This window comes from Nothobranchius furzeri, chromosome 4, assembly GCF_043380555.1.
Source record: "Nothobranchius furzeri strain GRZ-AD chromosome 4, NfurGRZ-RIMD1, whole genome shotgun sequence".
Classification (NCBI taxonomy): Eukaryota; Metazoa; Chordata; class Actinopteri; order Cyprinodontiformes; family Nothobranchiidae; genus Nothobranchius; species Nothobranchius furzeri.
Genome location: NC_091744.1, coordinates 73,385,405 through 73,401,762, shown reverse-complemented (window position 1 = coordinate 73,401,762; position 16,358 = coordinate 73,385,405). Strand labels below are relative to the sequence as shown.

At 38.7% G+C, this 16,358-nt stretch overlaps 1 protein-coding gene across 1 annotated transcript; it reads left to right on the top strand.

Moving 5' to 3' along the window:
- Positions 1-10,292: 10,292 nt before the first annotated feature.
- LOC107388933 (guanine nucleotide-binding protein G(i) subunit alpha-1) lies at positions 10,293-16,358 on the top strand. The gene is made up of 9 exons (XM_015964746.3): positions 10,293-10,609; positions 13,328-13,370; positions 13,863-14,004; positions 14,155-14,312; positions 14,404-14,532; positions 14,616-14,745; positions 14,819-14,972; positions 15,818-16,011; positions 16,084-16,358. Exons 1-8 carry the CDS (start codon positions 10,492-10,494, stop codon positions 16,006-16,008), a joined length of 1,065 nt encoding a protein of 354 aa, XP_015820232.1. The 5' UTR covers positions 10,293-10,491; the 3' UTR covers positions 16,009-16,011; positions 16,084-16,358.

Genomic DNA, 16,358 nt, shown 5'->3' with positions numbered 1-16,358 from the left:
TGTGAAGGCAAATTAAATGTAGCATCTAAACTTTTATTGGTTCTCTTTAATTGCAGCTTCCAGGGTTTGTTTATCTGCCTCTCCTTGGTTTATTGCTCATTTTCTGCAAATATAGTTTTACAAAGATATTATAAAAGAGACAATAAACTTAAGAAGTAAACAAAAATCATCATACAAAGTAAAATATCACATTTTTTTGTTTCCTTGTCTTTTAAAGTGTTCTAGGACAGGAAATTGATGCTTTGCTCAAAATCTTGTCTGCACATTTCTCCTTATTCACCACAATAATCAAACCTGATTACAGGACCTCCCTAATTGATATGCAGGGCTACTGGAGAGAGTCACACAGGCAACCAGGATTTCTTTGACATGGACAGAAACATAGTAATTAGATCCAGCAGATACCGTCTGCAACAGCTGTACCGGTAATAGGCCTCTAGGATATAGGAGCACTCGCCTGGCTGCGTGAGCTCTGCTTTAAAAAAATCAGTGTTGACTTTAAAATCATATACGATGCAGCTGTCACCACTGACAAGCAGATGGAAAGGCATCAGGCTTGTTTGCAGAGATGAGGACAGGCAAAGGTTACTTGGTGTGGAGATGCATCTAAAGGTGGACTTCACCAATGATCAAAGTTCATCTTGTGAAAATATTTTATTATTTCACTGTTTCAGGACTAACACGATGTTTAAACAGTTCTGTGACAGCAGAGCAAGCACATGAGCTCACACATTCGTAAAACAACTAAAATTACATTTAAGTTGTGTTGACCCTCTCAAATAAGTTTTGATAAAAGGACGAACAACTAAGTCCTTCAGGGGTACTTCTGAGTTGAAAAAATGTTCGTGAAATACGTATGTGGAGTAACCAGGTAGGTTTTAACTGTTGCAAATCTGCAACACCTGCCTCCAGAGGGTTAAACTGACTTTCAATACAACATTTGGCTCTTGATGGTAACACAACAGAGGAAATTTTCAAAAAGTGTGTCCTGAAGGAGAATTAGTGAGAAATTTCGCATCAGGCTGAGCCTTGGCCTCACACAGCAGTGTAAAAAGAGAAAAAGAAACACTGATTTTCTAATGCTGTGCAGCAAAGAGAGCCACATGTAACAAAAATGCTGCTGAGGTTTCAGTTTGTGAAGTTTCTCAGAATAAAACTTTTGAAGTTAAAGTGTAGGAGGAGAAAACCCAAACGGAAAGCACAGGTTCTACTTTTCGCACATCATGTTTGAAAATTCCTTCTTCAACTGTGATTGAGGTAATGAAGGAGATTCCTCTGAAGCAGTGAGATCAAGAGCTGTTTCTGTTGGCTTGCTAAGACCACTTTAGAACATTTCAAGATAGATCACAATTTAACTGCTTCAAAAAGTCTAACCAGCATCCAGACTATAAATTCCAAATTTGCTGCTTCTGTTTATTCTTTGATTATTTTTATGTTTGTTTCATACTCTTCAATTGCTTTTCCCTGTTATTCCACCCAATAATTAGTGTTTCCTTTAAATTAAAACATCTTCATTCCAGAAGAAATGTAAAATAAATCTAAAAAAAGAAATCCAGTCGGGTGCACGTAGAAATTAAATATTCACCTCTGTCCATTTAGTGACACCATGTAAAAATAGTTCATCTTACCTGCGTGGGTTTGATAGAAGTTGTCTGCGGGGAACAACTCAGACGAGCTGTTTTGTTTTTGTCCAAGGTTCTTTCACTTCTGCTCACACACCGATGTGGAGACAGAGTCAGACCAGACGCTGATGCAGCTCCTCCTCTGGGAAGAACCAGCGTGTGTGTTGTTGTGTTAAGGGGACTGACAGGCAGAGCTGGGAGGGGGTAGTGGGAGCTATTAGTGACTGCTGTTCTGAATCCTTTAAGCTTGGGTTGCACATTTAAATGAACAAGACACTGGGACAGACAGGGACGGGTTTTCTTTTCAGGACCCTGGAGAGCACAAACCAGATGTTTGCACTTTGCAAAAGCTCTGGGCAGCCAGGAGGAACGAAGCAAGCATGAATGGATGGGGCACAGAATAAGATGGTAAAGTTCTATTTAAAACGAAGACAAAAGAAACGGGTCGCTCTCTTCCTCTGTTACTGCAGGACGTTAACCTTTAAGACTCCACTGTTTTGACCTTTTAACTAAACCAGTGACGCAGGTTGCCCCAGTTAGCGGATGACCTTACTTTGATGGAGTTACCACTGTGGAAAATGGCCCCTGTCCTCAAAACAATATCAGAATCATGCCATCAAACAGACCAAGAATGTACAAATGATCAGAATGAATGACCTTATGGGGTAAACGTTCACTTGTTTGTTCCTTGAAGTTATTTAATTTAACATCACAGACCTTGAGTTTAAGATACGCTGCTGAGCTTTTAATGTTTAATCATTTGTCACAAACAAAAATCAATACAATATTGATTTGTATATATCTGACTCTGTTCCACAGAGACAACATTTCTGCATCGCCTTAAATCATCTCTATCACATCTAAACTGTAAAAAACACAATGAGCTGAGTCCAAAAGCTGAGAATAAACATGAAGCTGACATCAAAAGCATTCTAATGAATAATGTAAACAATTAGTTTCTTACTTTAGGAAAAATCTTATTTTGCAACAACTGAACAGTCTAATAACAGCTTTTATTATGCAAATACTTAACTGAAAGTAACCTAAGCAGCTGACCACATGCTTACATTTTTATTGCATGTTTGGCAAACATTGGGCGTTGTTACAGTTATGTGCAGAAGGATTAAAGTACAGGATGTATGAAGAAAAGGCACCAGTCCAAATCAGGAGCGCAGAACGTCTACAGTAGACTTAACATCATAAAGTACAAAAGTAAAAAATGGAAAACTAGTTTATAGGTGTGAGGACTACTGTCTGTCGTGTTCTTACAAACACATCTTTAGTTTTAATAATAAATAATTAAATCGTAAAGATTCATGTTGCTGTGAGTACTTCTTTGGTTTTGGGTTTTTAATTAAAGCCATACTGTGCAACTTTTTCATATTTTAAAATATTTTACTTGAGCCAGCATGTGCTAAAATGACCCAAGTTTACAGGGCTAATGAATTGTTACTCAAACCCCCACCGTCCGCTGTGGCCAGAATACCGCATTTGCAACTTAAGAGTGCTGTTCAGGTCTGTTGGACTTAGAGCTGACATACCTGGCACTGCTTCCAGCTCGCTTCAACTCAACTCAAGCTTTATTTCTAAGGCGCCTTCCAGGCACAGGGTGACACCAAAGCGCTGCACAGACAGACATGTATAAAACAAGAATAAAAATAAATACTAAAATTGAAATTAAAAGAAATAAAAACATCATACAAAGTGCACTAATAAAAGAAAATACAAGCAGACTAATGTCCATGCGTAAAAGCCAGATCAAACTAAAAAGCCTGACCTTAAAAACTGTCACCGATGGTGAAGCATGCACGTTAAAAGCTAACTCATTCCAGAGTTTCGGGCCTGCCACGGAAAAAGCCCTGTCACCTCTCATCTTTAAACGAGTCCTGGGAACTGTGAGTAGGAGACTATTGAGTGGTGTGCCCATGCTGGTGCATATGGATGTACCAGTGTCTGCAAATATGCAGGAGCCAGTCCATTTGACGATTTAAAAACCAATAAAAGGACTTTAAAACAAATCTGGAAATCCACAGGCAGCCAGTGCAAGTATTCCAAGACCGGGGAGATATGGTCAAATTTCTTTTTTTCCCACCAAAAATTTAGCTGCCGCAGTTTGCACTAGTTGCAGCCTTGCCAGAGTTGCTCTGGTCACTCCAATTAATTTCCTGCATGTTTTAGATCATGAACGGAGCTGATTGGTTCAATTTAGTGATAACCCACTCCTGTAGACACTAATGAAGGCTGGGGAGTAATTTCAGCTGTTAGATTATTATGTTTAAAAGACAAACGCACAGCAAGGAGATACATTTTGCTTTTGGTTCTACTCGACGGACACTAGGAGGTGCTAAAAGCAAGCAAAACTGTCAAGTGTGCATTGAAAGCATACAAGAATTGACAACACCCAGCTCTACCTAGCAATTAAACCTGCAAGTATAATCAGTCACTGAATCTGCTGATCTGTAGAGAAGAGAGTAAGGTGCGGCTGAAAGGCAGATTTTTTTTAAGTTTAAATTCTAATAAGACAGAAGAAATTGTCATCATATTTCAATGATGTAGAATGAGAAATGAATGAATAAATAAATAAATAAACTCCACATTCAATGTTGTTCTTTTATACATGGTCTCTCCAGCATTATGCCCAAACTTATCTATAAAATCTCAGTAATTGATCCAAACATCTTCCAAAATTGGATGGGAATGAAGTGAAAATGCAAAGGAATGAAAAGCAGCAAAACGCTGAAGCTTTCTGTTCTTCTTCATTGAAGAAAAGGCCAGAGGCTGCAGAAACAAACAACTCGTCTGAGCGTCACAATAAAGATGGGTCACACACACACACACACACACACACACACACACACACACACACACACACACACACACACACACACAACACACACACACACTAGGACCTTCCCAGACATGCAGATGCACTTCTGTTTTCATTAACTTGCTCAGTAAATAACAATCATGTAGGTAGGACACCAGGGAGAGAGTATTTGTTCATGATCTTTGGATAATGGAGCAGTGGTACTTCAGGAGGTAGAGCAGGTTGTCCAGTAATCAGAAGACTGTAGGTTCATTCCTACCAGAGAACTCAACACTTAACCCATCTTGTCTGCTGGTGGTGGTCGTAGGAACCGGTGGCACCTGCACTCAGAAGCCTTGCCTCTGTCAGTGTGCTCCAGGTCAACTGTGACCAGCTTGTAGCTCATCAGCGTCAGCATGTGAATGGATGGATGCATGATACTCTGTAGTGTTAAGCCCTTTGGAGTCCTCTGACTCTGAAAGGCGCTATACAAGTGTGGGTTGTTTATCGTTCGTTTATCATAATGGTACACTATCATTAACTTTGAGCATTCAGAGATGTTTACTGTAAACCTCCTAGAGCAGGAAGCAAACTGTGACAAGATTATTGTGTTGATTCATTAACATAAAATTCATCGTCGTCATCATCATCATCATCGTCATCATCATCATCATCATCATCGTCATCGTCGTCGTCGTCATCATCATCATCATCATCATCATCATCATCATCATCATCATTGTGTGGGTTGCAGATGATCCTGGATTTGGATTCCAGTTGGAACAACACACACAGATTTAAGTGTAAAATTTTAATATGAATGAGATTTTAACATTTTATGTGCTGAAATTACTGAATAAAAACCATTTAATTCCCAGTCTAAACAGAAAAGTTTTGTTTTCTTTTATATTTCAGCAAGTTTTCTGTTAATTTGCATTGTGCTTGTGTGCCTTGTGATTTTTATCCAGAGAGACGCCATATGTAAAACAGGATATGGGTTTTCTTCTACACATATTTACGTATCCTCATTGCTGTTTGGCTCCTTTTCCTCTCTTTTCACTCATGCTTTTTTTCTTTAATATTTTAATGAGATCTCAGCCTCAAATGAAGAGTCCATATCAATTAATTCCAACTGAATAATTATTTTTTAAAGCATGACCTCGACAAAATCAAGAAACTACAAATTCACAACATCAAAAATCCGTGTACAAGGCATACTTAAAGCAGAAACTGCAACAAAAGTGGAAAATGCATTTATTTATTTATTTGTTTGTTTGTTTATTCATTTATTTCAAACTGCAGAGTTGCTGACTGAGCTACTTCCTCCCTTAGTGTTCAGATTTCTGATCCAGACGACCAGCATATTAGATGCAAGCCCAACCAACATAAACACAAAAACTTCAGTTTCAGAAGTGGTCCGTCTATTCTCCCTGCTCCAACACACCTGGTTTGAATTTCTTCCTCTTTACATCCTTGAGATGATGAAACCAGGAGATCAGCCATTAATCAAACTGGAAGCGTAAAAACACCTCAAACCTGCATGATAGTAACCCTGGAGGACCAGGATTGGACACCTTTTAGTAAAAGCATCCTCTCATGGTTGTTGCTGGTTTCCTGTTGATTGACTCTGCTGCCACCTGGAGGACTGATGTTGGTTTCCACAGCAACCCGTCACATTTCCTCTGCCTCCTTCAGGTGTATCTTATGTTAGAGTCAGAGTACTCAGCTTTCACCATGATTTGCACTCTGGTACTTATCCTTCGAATATTGACAAATTCCTAAATCAAGACTCACTTTCAGGCTCCTGTCGGTGATGTGGTGACAAGTTGCCATGGAGATAAATATCCTGTCACTGTGTGACGTATAATGAAGGCTTGGTTAATTTGGTAGAGGAGGGAGGAAATGACGGGTGTGGGTTTATTTTATTGAATGATCGTTGCTCACATTGTTATCTCGCTGGTTGATGATTTTCACTCTTTCTAATCTCCTATGATTCCTGTGTTTTTTTGGGGATTTAAGTCAAATTTAAAACATTTTCATTTGCAGCTTTTTGTTTAACTATTACAATTTGCAGATTCTTACAGAATGGAGCTCCAGACTGCAGGAAGTAATGCCAAAATCAAAAGTGGGTCTGTAGTTAATTATCTCCAAACTTACTGACAATGAGACATTTTTCCAACATTATATCATCTTTCTGTTTCCCTGGGGCACACAGATGATTGTCTATTTTTATATCATAACAATCCTTCTGCAGGTATGGTCTTGCAAGGCCATTCAGCCAGACCACCTTCTTTAAGAAAGCATTTAGAAATGTGCTTTTTTGCACCAAAAGCAAAATTTACTTTGGCCAGGGTCAGTTTGATTTTCATTACGTCTTTTACATTGACTAAAAAAAATCAAATTTGTTTTAGTTAAATGTTAAAGAAAAGTGTCATTTTCCATTTCAGGGGAAAAATCTTTCAGAAATGTTACTTCTTATGTATTTTATTTTGCACGCACGCACGCATGCACACACACACACACTCACTCACACGGACACAACACACGCACACGCACACATACAGATGCACACGCACGCACACTTATTTCCCACTTTGCCTTTGCTGGGACCATCAGAGTGCTGACGATCTGTCATCTCAACAATCGTTGCACTAACGAGGCTCCATCCTTAAAAATAATCTGAGTATTTCCTGTTGCCCTTAGATGCACTGACATCGTGGTGCCATGGCAACAACAACACACATCCTCTTCAATCAGGGAAAAACAAACAGACAGGCACACGTCGTTTGAGCTCCTGACTTGTGTTTCGCTGATGATAATTAAACAGAATTTTGTGCTGTTTTTGTTTATTCTGCACATGCAAAGATAAATCTTTCCGTGTCCACTTACAGTGGAAATATGATGGCACTAGTTTGCATAATGTAGGGCTCATCTGCAAAGTAAAATAATATGTAAAGTGAGGAGATGAATTCTGACCACATCTGAACCTTTTCCCATCCTATTGTACGTATAAAACAATAGAGAAAGAAGGTTCACTTGTGGTCAAATGTGCTCACTATGATGACGAGGATGGAACAGGAGGAGTGATTCTTTTTTCTCCTTTTTTAAACTATCATAATCATTGAGAATGGCAATGAAACATGTTTTATCACATCATTAGATCGTTTTCCTGCCCTGTTTATTTTAGCTCGTCATATTTCAGGTGCTTTGGCGTTTGGGCGCTTATTTGAATTCATGGATGTGGTCTGGGAATCTCAACCACAGGGTGTAACCCTCATTTGGGAGCCTTGACTTTTCCCTCCACCACTTGAAAGCAGAGCAGCAGGCCTTCAGATCCGACCCTCTTAAGATTCAGGGCTTTTATACCGTTTCTAAAATGGTAATCATTATGCCTGTAATCAACGGCTGTTTCATTTGTGTGACTTTTAGCTAGGCCTCCTCTCTTTTTCATGCAAAATATAATTTTTGAACTATTCACTCTCCAAGCGTTGCTCTGGCTATTAATTATGTTACTGTATTAACAGATATTGAAAATCGTATGTAAAACCACCGCAGCTCATGGATTTATAATATGGTTATAAAAATAATCAGCTGTTTTTTGTATTATTTTGCTGCAGAGTCACAAAACAAACGTTGACATCTAATTGCAGCTGATTTGCCTAAGTTGTAATAATGCTGTCTGCACAACTGGATTGTCCATGTACAGCAACATATGAGATGCAAGATATAAGAGTTTAGAGTATAGAATAAACTTTATTGATCGAACAGTGAGGAAATTCGCTTGTTACAGCAGCACCAACACTTAAGAGAATAATTGAAGAAAAATAAAAAAGGTTCAGTGATTTTCAGGGTTTCAGGTGATGTTTCCTTCCAGATAATGTCTTGTCTGTTTTCTCTGTGCATTGCCAAACCTCATTCTGCTCACTTCAACATGATTGCTGCAAAGATATGATGTTCAGGTGTAATGATGCATCTCAAATTGGCCAGTCCCCAAAAAATTCTAAGCATTTTTTGGAACCTGGAATGTTCCATTTGCGTCATGTTGTGTTAGTGCCTCAGTGGTGGTGCAAAATATGTTACATCCTTCCATCCATCAATAAAAACATTGTTGGCTTTTCTTTGTAACTCTGGAAATGTTGTAGCTTTCTAGCTTAGCTGCATTTCTGGGTAGTGAATAATTTGCATCAAACAACTTTCACTTTCCATTTATCTGGTTTGTGTAGAGTTTATATCCAGGTTTTTAAATATTTCTCTGGATTTGTTTGTAAATTATTTATCATCAATTGACTAGTTTATTATTAATTTATGATTTATTTTCTATAGAATAGAACAGAATAGAACAGAATAGAATAGAATAGAATATTTCCTTTATCGTCCCTCAGTGGGGAATTGTTGATGTAACAGCAGCTAAGTAGATTCAACAAGAATAAATGGCTGTACAGTGAATAATATATACGTTTAATATACACTTAAAAATGTAAAAGACTGCAGCAGAATAATGTGTTCAACAGTCTATAATATGCAAATTATTGATCTAGTTTGTTTTTGTTTTAAAAGTTGTATTATAATGTCTAGTTTACTTATTGTTGTGTCTATTTTGATAATTGTTTATCATTAGTTTAGTTTATGATGAATATTGTTTATTATTTAGTTTAGTTTGATAATTGTTTCCAGTTTATTTTTTACACTACTTTGTTTATCTGTTATCTAGTTTCTTATACCCTGGGAGATGAAAACACAATTTCATAACTGTTCAGAAATAAAAATTTGACAGAACAACAATTTTTAAAAATCAATTCTCAAATCATTCTTGATGAATGCAATTCATGTCCAGTGAGCAAATTAACAAACAAACAAACAATAAATAAATATTTGTAGTATTGTTTTTTTTTCATTTCTTGTACAGCTGCATTGTTATAACAGATTAGGTATAATGCTGGATTTACTTTAGCCCATAACACATTAAAAACAGAATATGTGCTGATAGTTAAACATCAAGGTTAAGATTGACTTTTATAAAACATTTTATAAAGTTATTAGTTGACAAAATTCGCTCCATACAGTAAAAACTCAAAAACAAGCATTTCTCTCCCTCAGTTTTTTTTTATTTCTGTCACACCTGTCCTGGTGTGACAGAAATTTGTACTCAATATTAAATTACCTTTTAATGTTTTATTATAATAAAAATTTCTAAATAAAAAATTCGATTGTTGAGAATCAGGGTACAAATAGAGGCTTCCAGGGGAGCCCAGTATTTTGCCTTGGCCCTCAAAATGCCTTGAAACAGCCCTGGGTGTGGGACTGTTTTGAAGGTGATCTGAATTGTATCACATGTATAAATATTAGCCTACTACATGCTTATAAATGATTGCTTTATACAGGTAAAAATGTGTAGGGGGGGATAATAGCTACATTATCTTTTTCAAGCACTTTGTTTAGTTTTCTTGTTTTTATTTTTTATTTTTCTGTCTTTCGGGCCCCCCTGGATGTGTAAGTGGAGGGCCCTTTCTGCTCTCCTGTAAATTAAACCCTGTCGAGAATAATTCAGTATAGTTTTCATTCGTGAAGTGTATTTTTAATCACACAAACACTTTTATATTTGTTTCAGTTTTGCCACATTATTTTTGAGGATCCATTTTTCTTTTTTCCTTTTTTTTCAGTTGAAAGCTTGTTGCTGTGAGGCGCATGCGCAGTTGATAGGTATGTGGAAAGAGCAGGAAACATTTTAGAGTCCGTCACAACAATTTGTTCTTTGGTCGGTTCGTTGTGAATAACCGAATCCGATTGACTGAATCAAGGATTATCGCGCCGACTGAACGAGCAGTTATCATTAATACCTATTTTGGCTTTAATATTTAAAAATTTAGTTTTTTAAATCGGAAAACCGTGACTGCGAGGTTTGGGCGTGTTTGAATCTCAAGTGCTGAAGAGACTGACTGACTGCCTCCTCCTCCTCACTACTGGATGCTAGCGCGATAGCCTCTGCATGTCGTTGCAGTCGTAGTTAAAGTTGTGTTATAGTCTGCGGTTCTTTTATTTATTCGGAGGCCAAGAGAGAAAAAGATGGGATGTACGCTAAGCACGGACGACAAGGCGGCGCAGGAGAGAAGCAAGATGATCGACAGGAACCTGCGAGACGACGGAGAAAAGGCAGCTCGAGAGGTCAAGCTGCTCCTGCTCGGTAAGAAAGATGGGTGGAAACAAGGGTCGGTGTAGTTTCTAGAGTAAGACCTCACTCCCTCATTCAGAATGCGGTACTTCGTACGAAGGCCGTCTCATATCAAGGTTTTATCTGGATGTCGATTAAGCAAACAAGAAATGGTGCTGGTGACATTTTGTGCCTTATTTGAACAGCTCAGTCGATGTACAGTTAACAGTTGTTGTGCCAAAAACTGTACCCCCTGTTTAAAAGCCCCTCACAAACCATAACACTTGACTTGCTAAAATTTATGCCATAATTTTATTAAGAATGTTGCTAGTCAGTTCCTTATTTTTAACTCTATTTTTTAGTGAACAAACTGTATTAAAGGGGGTTGCTTTCCTCGCCAGGGGTGCATTTTTCATCATAGCATGTGCAGTTAGCCAACAAAAGTTAGAGCTATTGCTGTTTCTGTGTTTTATTTCTGTTCATCCCGATCAAATCAAAACCATTACAAACTGTGAGTTAGTCAGTCTTGGTCATTTACGCATCTCGCTCGGGTTAGTCCTCCAGTAAATCTGTAAGCTAATTTACCTAAACAAATTAGCCGATTAGCTACTTTAGCAGCTCTGCGTTAGCATGGATTAGTTTAGATTCCACAAAGCGAGCTGTTTTCTTTCAACAGGTCAGAAAGCTTAAGTCCCCGCACTGCTATTTAACTACACTCATCTGTAATAAACACAGCTATAGCGTGAAACTAGCCGTTCATCACATTAAATCTTCAACGATGGCCTTTAGGCCCGTTGAGTTCTCATAATGCACAAGTAAACATTAAATCAGTTTTTTATTGATGGTATGTTCACGACGTAATCAGCGACGTGTCAGTGATGACTGCTTGATGTTTTAATAAGATTAGATTGTTTCAACAATGCTGCTGAACAAGTAAATTAAAGGAGAAGCCAACGAGAGCACCCTTTAAATCATTTATGTATGTTTCTTTAGGTGGTTTTAATATTTCAGGGCAGGCTGCCTTCATCAGCAGCTCACTGATGGTGTCTTCGGTGTGGCTAAATGGGGTAGAGGTTGCATAGCAACTTTAGCATTCTGACTGATCGTAATATGTGTCTATGGCAACTTTTAGTCCCTCAACAAAGACCAATCACACCATGTCTGCCATGCAGAATGCAAGCTGGTTTTATTGCACCAGTTTTTTGTTGCATTTTCTTGTATTAGCTTTCGTGCACTTTTTGTTTAACTGCAATAAGTTTGCAAGCATGAGTTTGGCAAATCATTCGATTTATTTTGTTTCCACATTTGTGACGTCTCTTATGTTCATATATCTATTTCCAATGGAAATACATGCTCCCACAACATTTGCTTCTTTGTTGGACTTCCCAGTTTAGAGGTTTGCAGCAATCACTTAATGACTTGCTCTCGCCACGATTGAGGGAGTTTCCTGGTGTGCTGAAACAATACAAATGATCACGTTTTGATTGCAGCGTCTTTGTGACAAAGCAGCCCACAGTGATACAGCGACAGTTTTTGGGCTTTACAGCCAATGTATTACCATTAAATATGTCTGTGGGATTGCATCCTGTTAAACCTATCGTCTGAAATCACTAACATTTCACTTTTTCTGTTATTTGCAAAAAAGGGGAAAAAATAACTTCTGTGCCCTTAAGATTGAACAACTTTGTGATTGCAATTAAATAGATCTTTCTTTGGTAGTAATACCTCAGTTGCATGAAGCTGTTGATCTTGTGGGACAATAAATTGCAAAACATTGCAACTCACCTGGGAACTGGGGGCCCCTACAGAGGCAGCGTAATTAAAATGTTGTGTGCTCAGCTCAAAACACTTTTGGATCTCAGAGGGAGCTGCAGGGCTTGTTGTATGTGAGATAGTGTACAAAACACTTTAATTGCAAGTCAGAAGTGGATGTCAGGGCTGCGCAGTTACCGTATGTCTTCTACATATTGATGATGCCTGTCAACCGTAAAGCTGCAGTAGTGGCCTGATTATTGTATTTTGATTCCAAAAAGGGCCCGTATGGGATCCATGTGAGCCCCATCTGTCTGATACAGCACAGGATTGTGTCCAGGGAAATGTAAGCTGTGTATAATCCTATTGACAGGAGGATCACTTTGATTAATCCAATTGCTCTGAGACTACTAAACGAGGCCTTCAATAGCTGTTCTCTGGAATGATGTGTTTGTTGATTTGACATCATTAACAACATTCTCAAAGAGCCTGTTTGGTTGAAATGATCAGATAAGCAAAAAAAGGTTTGCTGAAGTAAAATTTAACAGTGCACAAATAACTGGAAGCACAAATCACAATGAGTCAGTATACCTTAACAGACAGGAGGCGTATTATCATCATGTTCAGTTATGATGTCGAGCAAGTTCTGATAGTTTTATCAACTTTTGAAGCCTCTTTTGGCAAATTGTTTTCTTTCAAAGGCAGCTGTTTCTGTGGCTCACTTCTGTAATGTTTGTGTTGTTGCAGAGAACAGATGGCAGCTGCACCTTTTTTATTTTATTAGATTATTTGATTTGAGTTGGAGTGCTGCAGGTTTTTTGCAGCTCACTTAATCAGATGACATCACGAAGCTTATTATGTTTGTCACAGATTAGAAACTAAATAAGAGCACCACTAAATTTGATTTGGCACAGCCCAAAAAATAAAGAAGTTTAGCATTAATGTAATGGGTTTTGTATTTTCCTTATGATGTAGCCTAATTTTGTCTCTTTGTTTCAGGTGCTGGAGAGTCTGGGAAAAGTACAATTGTTAAACAGATGAAGTAAGTCTGAATAGTCAATTATTCTCCAAAGAGAATGATCTCGAAAAGTATTTTTGAGGTTTACTCGAGCTTCATAAAGACAACTTATTATGCTTGAAAGAGCTGCATCTTTCTTTCTCTAGATTGTCTCTAACTGATCAAAATGTCTAAAACAGGGAGAAAATTGTGGTGTTATGCAAAATAGTTTACAATTTCAATTGCAATCCTGACCTGAAAAAAAATCTACTTTTAATTTAATGCTGTCTTGATAAATATGTATGCAAGTCTAATGTATACAAATCCAATAATGGCATAGATTAACCATCCCAATCCGTGCAATTTACCTCTGCTGCCCCCAAGTGGTCAACAAAAGTATTACTCTTTAATCTCTGATTGAATAATCTTTAGTTAACTATTTATTTCATGTGTGTTGACATTAAGACACTTTGACTGTTTTTTTTTTTTTTTTACTCTGTTCATTAAGAAGAAATCAGACTTTCTTTTTGTGTTCAGGATCATCCATGAGGCCGGCTACTCAGAGGAGGAGTGTAAGCAGTACAAGGCTGTGGTGTTCAGCAACACCATCCAGTCCATCATCGCTATCATCAGAGCTATGGGACGCCTTAAGATCGACTTTGCCGATGCCGGCAGAGCGGTGAGTTGAGTTTATGTAGTCAGTCGCCCTCTCATTTTTCTTACATGTAAAAGATACTATTTATTTTTTACAGTGTTAAATAATTACCAAATGTGTTTTTTCCTGCAAAAAAAGCCCTCTTTTTTTAAAATTAAGAGTGTTTTTCTCTAGGATGACGCCCGGCAGCTGTTCGTCCTGGCGGGATCGGCAGAAGAGGGCTTCATGACCGCGGAGCTGGCCGGTTCCATCCAGCGTCTGTGGAAAGATGGAGGCGTTCAGGCCTGCTTCAGCCGCTCCAGGGAGTACCAGCTCAACGACTCTGCATCTTAGTGAGTTTGACACACAGAAGAACCGTTTTAACATGCATGCTTTATACCTGTTAATTATTTGTGTCTCTTGCTGTCCTGTTTTCTATTAAAGTTACCTAAATGACCTGGACAGGATATCCAACCCTTCTTACGTCCCTACCCAGCAGGATGTGTTGAGGACCAGAGTGAAGACTACGGGTATCGTGGAAACACACTTTACCTTTAAGGACCTGCACTTCAAGTGAGTACGACCACACACCAGAGCATTTCCAAACGCAACTCTGTTAGGTTCGGCCGTTTAACGTTGCATTTCTATGATCTCAGGATGTTTGACGTCGGTGGTCAGAGGTCCGAGAGGAAGAAGTGGATCCATTGTTTTGAGGGAGTCACCGCCATCATCTTCTGCGTGGCTCTGAGCGACTACGACCTGATGCTGGCTGAAGATGAAGAAATGGTAAGACCCGTCAGAGCCCACCCACTTGCTGCTGTTTGCTCCGTCACCAACGTGCTTCCCTCCTCTCGTTCAGAACCGAATGCACGAGAGCATGAAGCTGTTCGACTCCATCTGCAACAACAAGTGGTTTACAGACACCTCCATCATCCTGTTCCTCAACAAGAAAGATCTGTTTGAGGAGAAGATCAAGAAGAGCCCTCTTGTTATCTGCTACCCGGAATACGCAGGTGAGGGACTGACACAAGCGCTCGCATGCAGAGCGATGCTCTCCATGCATGCTTCATATGTGGCTGTAGCAGATAAAGCCCTGAACAAAATGGCTGAAGTTTGAACAAGAACACATCCAGATCTTTGATGATGTTCTCTCAGATCCTTAATGATTCTTTTAACACCTTGTCTCACATTAAATCCTCTTGTTTTAAAAGCATTCAGCCCACTGGAAACCCGAAGATAATACACGACACAAAGAGCTTGTTTTATCCTGCTCTTGGGTTTGGAGCGACTGCTCAGAAGCAAGGTCATCTAATAAATACCTTCTTCCTTTTTGTCTGTCTGCTCACATCTGTAGTGAAAGACACCAAGGAAGTAGTGGACTCAATGACTGATTCAATGTTTGCTGCTTTAAAAATTATTTATTTTTTGCTGCATTTAAAGCAGACCTAAATCCACCACACACACTGGTGAGTTACACACCCCCTCCCAAAGGAATCTGACATCAGGTGTCCAGATGTTTCTGCAGCAGGTTTGGGGAAGTCAACAAAAATGAAAGATTTCAGGGGGTGTTAAATCTGCTGTAAATAAATAAAAAAAAGGTAATTTCAAGAATGCATTTTCTGGTTGTGAACACAGCTGAAGAATCTGCTTTTGCTGCTCAGAAAGTCACCAGATAAACATGACAATCAGTGCTGCAGATGGAGTTGTGAGTCATTTAAAAGGCAGGAAGAAATAATGAACTATATTCAGCTTTAGTCCTGATTCGATATTTTCTATTTTGTCTAATTACATCTGCTTAAAATCTGAATATTTTTATGTGGAAAGAGATGGATGCACATAATTCTGACATGATTTTTAGGCTCTAACACCTATGAGGAGGCTGCAGCTTATGTGCAGTGCCAGTTCGAGGACCTGAACAAGAGAAAGGACACCAAGGAGATCTACACCCATTTCACATGTGCCACCGACACCAAGAACGTGCAGTTTGTGTTTGACGCCGTCACCGACGTCATCATCAAGAACAACCTGAAGGATTGTGGCCTTTTCTAAAAGGTATCCATCCCGGTTTTATGCACCAGCTGCACGGCTCTGATCACACTGATCACGTTGTGTTTTTATGTTCAGGCAGCCCAACGGTCAGCTTACACACCGACTTTATCCAAGTGAAGTCTGAGTGGAGGAGCCTTTGTGGACCCTGCTGAGAAAGTCACCTTTAACCTCTTATTAACTTATGTTCATCTCTAAAAGTTTTACAGACCGTGTGTAGAGAAAAACATTTTGTGTAAAATATTTGTACAACAGTCTATGGCCAGGAATTTTTAGGAGTTTTTAAAATGTGTTTTACCTTATCATTATTTTTATTTTTTATATATATAAATAAAAAAAAGGGGGGCCTTTTT